Source organism: Miscanthus floridulus, chromosome 4, assembly GCF_019320115.1.
Source record: "Miscanthus floridulus cultivar M001 chromosome 4, ASM1932011v1, whole genome shotgun sequence".
Taxonomy (NCBI): Eukaryota; Viridiplantae; Streptophyta; class Magnoliopsida; order Poales; family Poaceae; genus Miscanthus; species Miscanthus floridulus.
Genome location: NC_089583.1, coordinates 95,074,398 through 95,087,677, shown reverse-complemented (window position 1 = coordinate 95,087,677; position 13,280 = coordinate 95,074,398). Strand labels below are relative to the sequence as shown.

At 50.0% G+C, this 13,280-nt stretch overlaps 1 protein-coding gene across 1 annotated transcript; it reads left to right on the top strand.

Moving 5' to 3' along the window:
* The first annotated feature begins 9,036 nt into the window (after positions 1-9,036).
* LOC136552182 (protein SHORT INTERNODES 1-like) lies at positions 9,037-10,906 on the top strand. The gene is made up of 2 exons (XM_066543720.1): positions 9,037-10,065; positions 10,207-10,906. Exons 1-2 carry the CDS (start codon positions 9,495-9,497, stop codon positions 10,614-10,616), a joined length of 981 nt encoding a protein of 326 aa, XP_066399817.1. The 5' UTR covers positions 9,037-9,494; the 3' UTR covers positions 10,617-10,906.
* Positions 10,907-13,280: the final 2,374 nt, after the last annotated feature.

Here is a 13,280-nt window from a genome sequence, read left to right as displayed (position 1 = left end):
CGTGCTCCCTATTCTGGATGGTGATGCAAAGAGACACAAGGTTAATACTAGTTCAGGCAATCGAAGCCCTACGTCTAGTCTGAGAGGTCGATCTTGTATTCCTTGCACTGAAGTGCTCGTAGTAGGGGGTTACAAGCTAAGGGAGAGAGGGAACCAGTCCCTAGGTCTCGGTAGGGTGTCAGTGTGGGCCATCTGAGACATTCCTCTCAAGCAGGCTGGAATGTGTGTGTTACCAGGTGTTCTTCCTTGTCCCTAAGTGGCCCAAGTCCTCTCCTGTTATAGTTGAAGGGTGGACAAGGACAGTACATGTATTACTATGCGGCAGTCGTGCTAATAGGGGTGGCACGTCTGAGCCCTATGGCCTGTTCCTATGGCGGCAGTGGTCGTAGGAGTGGTCCATCCTTAGGAGTACTAGGGGCGGCGTGGTTGTCCCATCAGATCCTGTGCGTCGTGGGAGCCCCGGGAATGCCTCGGAGTGGACTGCGACGGCGAACGTGCAAGCCACTGTGGACGGACTGTGCGTGAGGCCAAGACTTGGTTGGTGCTAGAGGCTTGCACTGCGGTGGGGGGGGTCTTCGGTAGGCACTGAACCCCAAGATCAGCCGAGGCCCTAGTGTACAGTGTCGAGGCCTTGAGCGAGCGGCTGATCGTGGGTACAGCGTTAGGACACAGTGGCCGGTAATCCCAGTCGTACCCTGTCCTAGCCGGTATGGCGCTGATCGTGGACACAGTGTTAGGACACAGTGGCTGGTAATCCCCGCTGTGCCCTGTCCCGGCCGGTATGGCGCTGATGCGACCTCGGGTCGCGTCGGCCATTCTGTGGTGTTGAGCCACCGTCCGGCTGAGATTGCAGGAGTGGTTGAAATATTAATGAGACGTGACGCGCTGTCGAGAGGGTCGACCGAGGCGGGGGGCAACGGGCTGCGGACGAGCCAGCCTCGGTCGACACGGAGAATGAGGCCTCGCGCGGGACGGAGATCAGGCTCCTTGCCGAGGCCTCGCGCGAGAAGCCTCGCGTGATACGGAGAATGCACCTCCTGCCGAGGCCTTCTGTGGAGAGCCTCGAGCGAGGCGGAGACGGTGTTCCCTGCCGAGGCCTTTCCTGGAGAGCCTCACCCGAAGTGGAGTTTGCGTCAGGATGCCGAGACCTCCTGCTCGAGGCTTGAGGCGGGGAGGAGGAGGACCCGGTGGGCTCGGTCGTGGCGGGTGAGGGACCCACGACTTACCTTCTAGTTTTTATTTTTTAGATGGGACTTTAGCGACCCTTTCGATATTTGCTTGGGGTACCCCATTCTAAGGTACCCGACAAGAGGGTTCAATCTTCAGGGTGTTGTCATAAAATCTAAAGAATAATTTGCTGCGGTACTTGTGACTTATCTTTAAGAAGCGTCAGGTTCCTTAGGTAAACTATCTTCTTGGATGCATCTAGGTACACCCATGTAGTACCATCCAAGCAAACCAAGCATCCCTGTCTTCCCTATGATCTAGTCTAGACAAAGCAAACATCATGGGGTACTAATTGGTAGTAACAAATATTATTGCTCTACATATAAAGTCCTCCTTTCGGAATGCATCGTACAATCGGCTCCCCATGCCTCCATAGCCTCTCTATTTCTTGCATCAAAGGCTCGAGGAATACGTCTATATCAATGCCTGATTGTTTAGGGCCAGAAATAAGAATAGTGAGGAGAAGGTACTTTCTCTTCTGACACAACCATGTTGGAATGTTGTACATGGTCAAGATCACTAGCGAAGAGTTGTGGTCGCTCATCCTCTTATTGAAGAGATTCATTCCATCGGTGCTCAAGCCAAACTGTACATTCCTTGGGTTATCGCTGAATTCTTTGTGCTTCTCATCGAACCTTTGCCACTGACTACAATCAGTCGGGTCTGTAATCTTATCATCATCCACCTTGCGCTCATCATTCCACCATATCATGAGTGTGGCTTCTTTAGGGTTTAGGAAGATACGTCCCAAGCGGTCGGTCACTGCAGGTACCATATTACCAAGGTAGGAATTCTTCTCTGCTTTGCATCATTGCCTAATGGAGTGCCCTCTGGGGGCTGAGATTCTTGTACCACCTTTTTTGTATCCTTTTTATTCCTCTTTTTTCCTTGTGGAGGCTTCGTCCCCACCGTAAAAGTCATTGTTCTTGTACCGGCAGGCCCCACACCGGGGACATTTATCCAGTGACTTGAACGTTTCGCCATAAAAAAGTATACAATGGTTGGGGCATGCATGGATTTTTTTTTCAACCCCTATTTCAATGGACTTATGACCTTCTTTCGCTTGGTATGTGTTGGCGGGAACTGAGTTTGGTTGTGGCAGCATCCCATGACAGAAGATGCAATAGATTATTGAAACTACAGTCTGATCAGCCATACTTAGCCTTCACGATGAGTAGCTCAAGAACAAAACGTAATGATGTCCTAATGTGTCGGACAACCATTTTCAACACCATACATAGTCTCCTTCGATGCTTTTGTCATTCTTTCTAAATTTTCTAGACCTTTCGGGCTATTTAGTAAAATATCTGATCCAAGGGCTCGAATCATGTCCTCCAAATCATCTTCATCCCTGACACGTGCTCCACCATCATTATTGGCACCACCTTTGTCGTTACCATCCCAACCACCAGCATCACCACCTTGTTCATTGTCAAACTCTAAATTCATTCGTGTATCAAGCTCTACTGAATATTGGGACAGTGATTCTAGGGTTTCGTCGTCGTATTCCTCCTCGTCCTCGTCGTTAACAATAACCATTTTACCATGATAAATTCACACTGTGTAGTCCTCAACAAATCCTCGTATAATCAAATGTGATATGATGATAGTCACATCTGTCCATGTCATACGGTTCTTGCAATGTTTATAGAGATAAATAATTGTATCCTTATTCTCTGTCAATATCGTTGCATGCTTCTTTGCTGCCTCAATAAATTTATCCACCTCTTCACGGAAACATGCCTTGAATCTTAACGAATCATACATCTAAGAGTTCTTGTACTCCATCTTTTACAACATCAACAAAACAAACATAAATGACTACTTATTCAGATATATATATATATATATATATATATATATATATATATATATATATATATAAATGAATCAAATTAATAATTACTTGAGAATAATTATATATACTTCAGATATATATGAATATAAATCAAATATAATTACATGAAGCATACAAACACACCATGGTTGAAGAAAATTAATTAATGGCTCATTTATCCATAAATAATTAAAATACATATTTATTGATTACAATAAATAATTTCAAAGACAACAATTAGCAACAATTATATTTTACCAAATATCTTTCATACAAATCCTAGTCTAATTTCATCAAACACAAATTTACAAAACTGAAATTAATAAAAAAACCAAACCCTAGATCTAGATCTACATGCACATGAAACATCCATAAAACTAACTAATTGTTCACTAAAATCAAGAAATATGGACCAAATAAGGGTATGATCTTATTCTCCTCACTAATTTACCCTAGTACATTCAAAACTTAGGTCTAATTTGCTTCATAAATAGCTCAAGCACCATAGAAGAGAGAGAAGCAAAACTCTAATTACTCACTAACCAATCATTAAAACTCAAAAAAAAGTGTGGAATAACATTTTCTTATCGTCTACAATCTCTCCAACAAAGGATTTGAGACAAAAATATTCTCCCCCTTAGTAGAGCAATTTTTGGAGGTGCACAAGGACCTCCTCACATTTCTTTTATAGGTTGAAGTGAGTGACCCGAGAAGGAAAGAAGGTGCTGCAGCTTGCTTTATATGTGGGTCATTTGTAGGGGCGGCCCCAGCCGCCCATACAAATTGCAGGTATTTATACGCGGACATTTATAGGGACAGCTCAATCAGCCACCCCTACAAATAGCAATACCGGGAGCGACTGATGAGTGAGCCGCCCCTACAAATTCAATCATTTGTAGGGATAGGTTCGTATCACCAGTCGTCCCATGATGTAGGCCTATTTATAGGGGCTGACTGGTCTCGTGGCTTCCGAACACGTCACTGTAGAGACGACTCCTATCACCGACCGTACATAAAAAAAAATTTATCCTATTGCTAGCAACTGTTTTTCACGTAGTGTTTTTTTTTATGATGGGCACGGGAGACAAGCAAGAATTTAAACAAGCTATCTATAGCCAGGAGCAATGATCGCACGTACCACTTGTGTGGAAACAGGAGGCCTGTGTTCCGGATAGGATAGGGGAATGGACGTGGTGGAACAGGAGAATTTGTTGTAGGAACGCTACTTTCTGGACAGTGGCCGGACACGTACCGTACCGGGCCAGTGTTCCTGGATTAGCAGTACATGCATTTTCGCAATTCTCTGAGACAACCTTCGGCGATGACCAGGATCGTTTACTCCAGGATAACCCGATGATATGTAACCGTACCAGTTCATACTTTCTGCCGCTTTCATAAAAGGTGTACCTACGCCGAACTGTTCACGGTACAGAGCAACAGGTTTTACTGCGATTGATTGGTGTACAGTGTGCGGTTTAATGGGCTGTGAAGGGGCTTCTGCCGTTCTGCGAGTGTGAGTGTGTATTCGTGTCAGCCATTCTTCTGTGAATATACTACTACTCAGAATTTCATTTTCACCTGTATACTAGTTATATATTATTTTGTATAATAAGGTTTCAAATTTCCTGATACGTTCAAATCATTCTGCCAGAATTATTGAAGAGCATAAAAGAAAATGAACCTGCGTGCTGCGTCAGAAATCAGAAATGTCTGCTGCCTGAACTGAACCCAGTCGTGGCCCGGCGTTCTCTTCTCCGCGTGCAATGCAAGTCCAACAGCTGAAAGCCAGCCAGTCACAGTGCGACGACAGCTTACCCCGCAAATCCAGCCACGCGTCCCGAGGGAGGAGGGGCGCGCATGTAGCAGCCGCACGCCGCAGTCCGCAGTCCGCCTCGCGGCCGTGTCCCCCGCACCCATCCCGTCGCGCGGGTGCGTGCCCAGTTCGTTACGCGTTGGGATCAGCGCACGGCGCGGCGCGCTGGGCCTTCTCGCGGTCTTGCTCAACGGACACGGACGAGTGAAAAGGATCACCAGTCAGCACGGCTTGATCGTATCGTCCATTCGTCCTCCAGCCAGCGGCCCGCGACCCCGCCCCGCCCCGCCGCTACGCACTGTTCCCTCCGTGTCCGCGCGCGCGCGCGGCAATCAGCGGAGCGGCGGGAGTCGCAGGTCTCTCGCATCACACAGGATGACGACGGGAGTGCGGCGGGACCACGCGCGCGGGAGGCACGGCGGACGTGGCTGGCACAGTATAAAATAAATAAAATTTAAAAAAAAAGAAGAAAAGAAAAGGGAAGGAGGAGAAGCGGAGCGGAAGGCTTCCCTTCCCGCGGCGGGGTCAACTCGGGCGAGCGGGTACAACGAGTAACAGCGGCGCACGGCTCGAGGCGCGGGGCTGCTGGCTGCATCCAGCCGGCCGGCCAGCCAACAGCCTGCACGCCAGGGCCGGCCGCTTCCGGCTTCGCTTCATTACTGGGGCCCGGACTTTCTCAGCACAGCAGGCACTGCAGCGCGGCGGCCTTGGGATCCTGTTCCCAACTTTTTCCTCGCCCCTACCCCGTCCCCAGCCCAGCCCCTTGTCCCTTTTATCGCTGCAGTGCAGTACCTGTGGGGGCAGTAAAAACCGCTGCGTGCCTGCCGGTGGAGCTTTGTCGAGGAGACGGTCCCGGGCCGGCTGCCCCCGAGTAAAACCCTGGTCGTGCTCGTGCTTCTGCTGCTACTGCACGGCGGAGATGTGAGTGACATGCCATGCCACCAGCAAGCAGTCTTGACCTTGCGGGCGCCTTTGTTCTCGCAGTCTTGCACTTGAAAGTTCACCGTAGTACTAGTACAGTAGTACTGTACGTAGGAGTATCGATCAAGAACAGCTGGCACCCCAAACCTGCCGAAACCGCAACGGTCATGGCGCGGCCGGGGGAGATGGAGACGAGAATGCTGCGGTGCGGCGTGTTGCGACGCAACACCACCGCACACCGCACCGCACGGCAAGCCAAGGACAAAACCTGATCCCACACAAGCTTCAGGAGCCTGAGCCGGTTGGCTTGTCCCTTTGCGTCTGTTTTACCCGCAGAGTCGCAGTCACAACAGTCGCAGGCTAGGAACAAGGGAGGCGCCGTACGGGCCTTCCCCTCCCTCTGACTCGATCGAGAATGGGGTGGATCTGATCGCGATCAGAGCTCACAATAAATGGAGCCGTCCGGCCGGGCGGCGGCCCACGGAGGAGTGCAGTGCAGTGCAGTAGAGTACTCTCTCCCCGGCCTTCAATTCAATGCGCGCTGCTTGTCGTTTGAAACATGCAAGTGCAAATGCAGTTGCAAGGGGCTTCGGTCGGTACGTGCTACTACACGTTGCAGAAGAGAAGCATTTTTTTTCCTTCTTCAATTCGATGGCAACGGCCCGATACCATGATACCGGACTGGTATTCGATCCATTAAGAGATGAGATGAGATTATATCTTTATTCGTGAGCATCTAAATGGGCAAGAATCCATCCCGACAGGTATAGCGGATACAGGAACGTTCCTTGTTTACCCGTCCCCGTTACCCGTTGGAGCACCCGACTATTTAAGCTGTCATGTGAGTATTAGGCACTAAAGAAGCTCAACATAGGTATTTTGGCCCTAAATCTGAACAATCAGTATATATAGTTTTTGTGTTCTAGGAACCCTAGTTCAATTTTTTCTTACCATCTCCGCTAGCAGCACAAGCACGCCTGCCTCACGAGCGCTCGTGCCCCTCGTCCTCCTCAGTTCGGTTTCTCTGCCACCTTTGCTCGTCCTCCTCGCAACCTCACTCCTTCTCCTCGGCATCTCCGAGACTCCGACACTTATACTCGGGTAAAGAAGAAACGTCTCTAATTGCAAAGCTGCGACCCCAAGTGTCCTTATTTATCGGGTATGTAGTACCCATCGGGTATATGTTACCCGACCGATACCTGACGGGTATAAGGATGGGCAAGAATCTATACCCAAGACAGTTGATGGGGACGGGATGAATTCTCGGGGAAAAGAATATTCCGACGATACCCGATAGGTACAACTCTGTTGCCATCCTTAGCTGCTGCTGCCAAATCCCCCCCCCCCCCCCCCCCCCACCACACACACACCCACACAGACACACACACACATCGCAGCCCAGCCGAACAGCGGAGCAGGTACAGCGCCCGCGTCCTCGTGGCGCAGCCAGGAAGGTTGCTGTAGTGGGGCATGGCCGCGTTCAATTCGCATCCTGCTGGCTGCTGCCAACATCCCGGTCGGTTCCCCCAATCTGTACAACATCTACCGCACAGCACCACCGCGAGGTGTCATGCATATGCATGCTCGTGCCGGCGCCGCTTTTCGAGTGTGGACGCCATGCTAGTGCCTGGTTGCCTGTGCCTGCCCCTGGTGCACGGTCGTCATCTGATTCTGTATTCCGGTTGAAAAGTTTGTTTTTGACGCTCGATCTAACACTTCCATTGGCCAAAGCTTTCTCAGCAATCATGCCTCTACTGCTAGCACGAATCTGTAACACTACTGTAACAGTGCTGGATTCATTGCCTTGTTTGTTAGCCTGTAACACAGTTTGCTCAAGATTGCACAATACTAAGATGCTCTAAGGTAGGCTAGAAAGATTTACAAATGGCTGGGAATGTCAACCAAGCATCTTAAACAACTCACACGAGACACAAGCAAGCTGCAGAATGTCACAGTATCAGTGACCAACAGGTTTCCCGTGCATAATCAAAGGTCCACATCGACCCCCGGCCGGGGCCGGCACAGTACAGTATCGCCATTCCTTTCCCTGCAAACCGGGACTGAACGGCTGACTGGACCACTACCCATGTCGCGTCCACGGGACATGGATTCCAGCGACGTCACGCGTATCTCCGGCTAGATCGATCACCACACACCGTCGTCACGCACACAATGACGCCCCATTGACCAATCCGATGCTGATGCCCGCGTGACTGGTGACCCCTGTAAACTAAACGCCGCGAGGAGACAGCGACCGCGGTCCGTTTCGTAGCGTGCCTGCGCCGCGGCAAGACGACTTGCATAAAACGGAACGGAGGAGGACGACAAGACAAGCGCGTGGATGGAGCGCGACCCGCCCAACCAGGACGACGAGGAGGATGACCCGCCGGCCGCCGCGCGCGAAGTGGATCGATCGCGCATGTTGGGGTTGGACTGCCTGCCTGACCCGGTGTCGCCGTGTCCGACTCGGCGCCGCGAGCTTCAGCTTTGGCCTTGTTTAGTGGCGAAATATTTTGGGAAATAGTATCGTAGCATTTTCGTTGTTATTTAACAATTAGTATTTAATCATAGTTTAATTAGGCTTAAAAGATTTGTCTCGTGAATTTCGTCTAAATTGTGTAATTAGTTTTATTTTTTATTTATATTTAATGTTTCATGCATGTGTTAAAGATTTGATATGACGAAGAATCTTGAAAAATTTTAGGAGCACTTTGGCGAACGTGGGCGAGCCGGCGCCCGGGAGGGATGTGAGCTTTTGTTGCTGCACTGGATTGAAAGCAGCTGTCCGTCGCACGAAAGACGGCAGCAAAAGCAGCTCCCGTGTTTCCCGGTCTTGACGGCGGGGTGCGTGTGCGTGCTTGGGCCGCCCTGCGCCGCCCGTGTCGGTGGGACGCGCCAAGGCGCAACTGCGCAAGCAAACAACGCAGCGCCGGAGCAGCAGAAGACCGTGCCGATGGATTGGATGGTGATAAACAACGATTTTGCCACTGGATTTTCTCTGTTCCGGCTTCCGGCATTTGCGTACGTATAGATAGATGAGATGGCTCTGAAGCTTTTGAATATTGCATTGACCACCAGGGAAAGAGAGAGAGAGAGAGATGGGCAGGCAGGCAGATACAAACATGCATGCAGACGCAGGGACTGAATTCTGGAGCACGCCACCATCATCATACGGCAATCCTTGCTTGCTGGTAGCACTCCAGGCTCCAGCACATTCCATTCCAGCTAGGCCATACGTGCTCTCTCTCTCTCTCTACTATCAGCAGCAGCCCACAGCGGCCGCGCGCTGCCGTGTTGGTGTGGTGCCTGTCTCTCGCGGTGCGGAAAGGAGATAGAGATAGAGAAGGAGAAGGAGAAGGAGAAGCGAGGAGAGAGAGAGCGGCAGGCAGGCAATAAATGGCAGTTTAGGTGCGCGCAGGCTGATGGCGGCGTGGCAGGTCCTCTCTGTCGCCTCACCGTCTTAACTCCGGCCGCGCGCCGGCACCACAAACCACACCGCTCGGCTGCGAGCACGCAGGTTTTAATCCGTCGCAGAGCGCGGGGCATGAGCACGCCGCCCAGAGCACAGACGACGAGCAGCCGTCTGTAGAGCGAGGCCGCGAGGGAGGGAGAGATCAGGGAGGCAGGCTCTCTCTGAGCTTCACCTTCACCTCGCCGGGCACGGCGCACGGCACGGCGGCCTATGGACTTGGGCGCATGGCGGGGTCGTTCCCTCTAGGTGGAGGAGGCCACAGTCGCGAGTTCCCCGCGTCGTCTGTCCCGCCGGTGCACCCTTCCGACGCCGCGTCCTTCCTCTACGCCTCGCGCGCGGGGGCGGGACTGCAGCTATGGCAGCAGCACGAGCAGCAGCAGCAGCAGCCGTTCTACACCTCCAACATCATCCGCTTCTCCGATGACCCGTCACCCGGCGCCGCGCCCTCGTTCACGGGCGCCGCGTCGTCGTCGTCGTCGCGCGGCGCCAGGGGCGGCGGGGGAAGCGGCGGCGGCGGCGGCGGCGGGGTCAGCTGCCAGGACTGCGGCAACCAGGCCAAGAAGGACTGCGTGCACCAGCGCTGCCGCACCTGCTGCAAGAGCCGCGGCTTCACCTGCGGCACCCACGTCAAGTCCACCTGGGTCCCTGCCGCCAAGAGGCGCGACCGCCAGCAGCAGCTCGCCGCGCTCGCGGCGTCCGCCGCCGCCACAACCACCGCGGGCGCCGGCCCGTCCCGCGACCACACCAAGCGCCCGCGCGCGCGCCTCTCCGTCGCCACCCCGACCACGTCCTCGGGTACGAACGATAGCAATCATGCACGTTTATCATCATCATCTTGCTTGCTTGCGCCTTGCGCGCGCTCCGCCTCGTCTAATCGCATCTCATGACAAAATTCTTCTGTCTTGTATTCCGGTGCTTCCACGTACGCTCTTGCAGGGGATCAGCAGATGGTCACGGTCGCGGAGAGGTTCCCACGGGAGGTGAGCTCGGAGGCGGTGTTCCGGTGCGTGCGCCTGGGGCCGGTCGACCAGGCTGAGGCGGAGGTCGCGTACCAGACCACCGTCAGCATCGGCGGCCACGTGTTCAAGGGCATCCTTCACGACGTCGGACCTCACGGCCTGCCTGCCACTGGTAGCGGCGGCGGCGGCGCCATCGAGTACCACTTCCGCCACGCCGGGGACGGATCGCCTCCTAGCACGACAGCCGCTGGCGAAGTAGGCGGCGGTGGCGGCGTGGGCAATGTCATCGTGTCATCGGCTGTGGTGATGGACCCGTACCCGACGCCCGGACCATACGCCGCCTTCCCGGCCGGCGCGCCCTTCTTCCACGGCCACCCGAGACAGTGACCGGCGGCTCAGCTCGCTCGCCAGCAGCCGTCTCGCTCGCTGTGTAACGACATCACGACTCCATCTCCAGCTCGCTCGATCTGTCAATTTCGTTAGCTTCCTGAATTCTTAGCCTCTTATTGAGATGCATAAATTCATGTTCCTTCTAGAGCCTAGCTAGCTTAGGCGCGGGTTAGACTTGTTTGCTTCTTGAGATCATTTGATGGGGTGAGTAGCAATATACTCAGTCGCTGCAAATGGCTAAAATCTGACAGTTGATGGACCTTGATGAGACATTTGAGATGGGTTTCTTGCACTGTTCTCGCTGATGGTTTTGGTAATTCTTGTTGTTGGTGTGGTACGGTTTTGCTCAGTGTTAAGCAAAAAATGATGCTAATGCTTCTTTGATCTTTCGCCATGTAGCTTCTATGCATGCATGTGTCTTCCATAAGGAGAGACCCCTTTGCTTTACTACTTGCACCTTTGCTCTTCAAAAGCTGAGCCCTAGAAACCTAGTTGGCTTTAATTGGTAGCTCGTGAATCCTTGATATCGTGTCGAGTTAAGTATTGCCTGTGGTTAGACGTGTGTGTGTGTGTGAGAGAGAGAGAGAGAGAGAGGAGAGAGAGGAGTCATCATATGCTCATGGGAGAGAGACAAAATGATCCGATGATTGGAAGCTGTGACCGATCGAGCCATGCGCCGATCCCTTGTTTGATTCAGGGAGTTTTTTTTATGTTTCTAGTGTAGCAACTCTGGGGAGATCTGGAGACGAGGGCTCGCACATTCTCGTGTTCTTCGTCTCTGACATGATCTTGTTTCCTCGTTGATCCCATCGCGTCAGGTCCAGAATATTTATTTATTTTCATGGCTTTTCCACAGCATCCTCGATTCCTACTATTGCTCCACAGGGGATTAGCTTGTTTGGGCATATAGCTTTTCTAACTTCTGCAATGCATTGGTCTTCTCACAAAGAAATTACTATATTATTTTTCATGCTACCACATGAGAAATGGTTGCTAGACTAACGCTGCATTTTGCTAAAACTAAGGTTTCAATTGCATGTGAAAGAAAATAGATGATGCTTCAATTAAGTCCTTGCCCAATCTCATGTAAAGGATATGTATACACACACACACACACACACACACACACACACACGCACGCACGTCTATACTCAATATACGCAAAAGCATTGGTAATTTGATGGCTTCAAACTTTTTCTTCCTGCATGTGATGTTATTATCATTGCTGTTAGAGTAGTGAACTGGGTTATATGATAGATTAAATAAATAGTTTGTTCATCAAAATATCACAAGACATACATGGCCCTATATTGTTTGTTTCAAATCTTGAGTACCAATTGGTGGCTATGAAGATTCAGTTGCTAGTTAGTGTTTTATTGATTGTCAAATATAACCTATGGGATTCTTCCAGCAGATTAGTGTTTTGTAGGATGTATTTTTAGCTCCATTCCAAATTGAAACTGTTTCAAATATTCTTGTCAACACAAAATTACACTGTAAATCTCACTTCCTGTGCACCTTGGTGGGTTCAATGTTCGGTTCAGCTAGATCAGCATTAATCCTGCTAGTTATGGTAGAGAACAAACAAATGCAAACTCTTGTTATTTTTTAGAACTTACCTTCACCTCTGAGTCATTTTGCTCGTATCACTTTTTTCTTTTTGCAAAGAACAATCTAAAACACACCCATCACGATGCCTTTTAATCCCTAACGTGGTGTAGTTCTACTAGATAATTTTAAGATGATTTGATGCTTTTTGTGGTTGTTAGGGACTTTGCATTTATCTGAGAAGTAGCTTTGGCTTATGGCTTTGTTGTCTGTTCAATAGGATAGTAAGTTTCTCACCTCGAATTTTGATTGCAGATTTTATATTTCAATTCTAAAACATGATCATTTTCAAGAACATATAGATTCCAACAACTGCCTGAAATGATTTATGATAATGACATATGTTTCTCCTGGTCTTTCCAAAACTGTATAGTTCAACGATAATATCCTGATGACAGTGAATTTTTTTCGAAAGAGTTTTGCCAGCAATTTTTATTAAACGATAGGAAAAGAGATTATAAAACAAGCTGATGATAGTGAATTAAAAATATGTTTGACCACACATTTTTCTACTATATATAACATCCTATATCATGGTTAGCATCCGTTTTACCGTGAGGTGTGCATGTCATCCTGTTGGTCCTAGCATTTCAGTTATGTTTCTCTTTTTGCATTTCTGATGAATGAAAATGCCCCTTCTGTTTCCATGTTTGATGGACCCGGAAAACTGGGAATGTTGAACACTTTTTAACTTATAAATTTTGTTTTTAAAAGTCGTCCAAATGCTAAATCTATTGGGGGGGTGGGGGGGGTCATCTTTGCTGATTCTGATTATCCGTTTAATCTTGCATACAAATTCCGCAAAGTACGTAGCTTAGCAAAGGAGGTCCATTGAATTACACTTGGAGTACTGGTTGGACTTGTCAGCCGCTGTTTTGTTTTAAACAAAATCTGTCACGCTGTTTACATTTCTTTTGAGGAGAGTGCCCACTCTTTGGAGTGGACTGAATAGTGTATATCAGCATATGTTCATTTTTTATGCAGCCTGGTTTATCCAAACATTTTGGGTTGAATACTCTACCTGTTAATAATAGACCATACTAATGCTCGTGA

Coding starts and splice junctions, on each gene's coding strand:
- LOC136552182 (XM_066543720.1), top strand. CDS start 9,495: ATGGCGGGGTCGTTCCCTCTAGGTGGAGGAGGCCACAGTCGCGAGTTC. Junction 10,066..10,206: donor CACCCCGACCACGTCCTCGG/GTACGAACGATA, acceptor ACGCTCTTGCAG/GGGATCAGCAGATGGTCACG.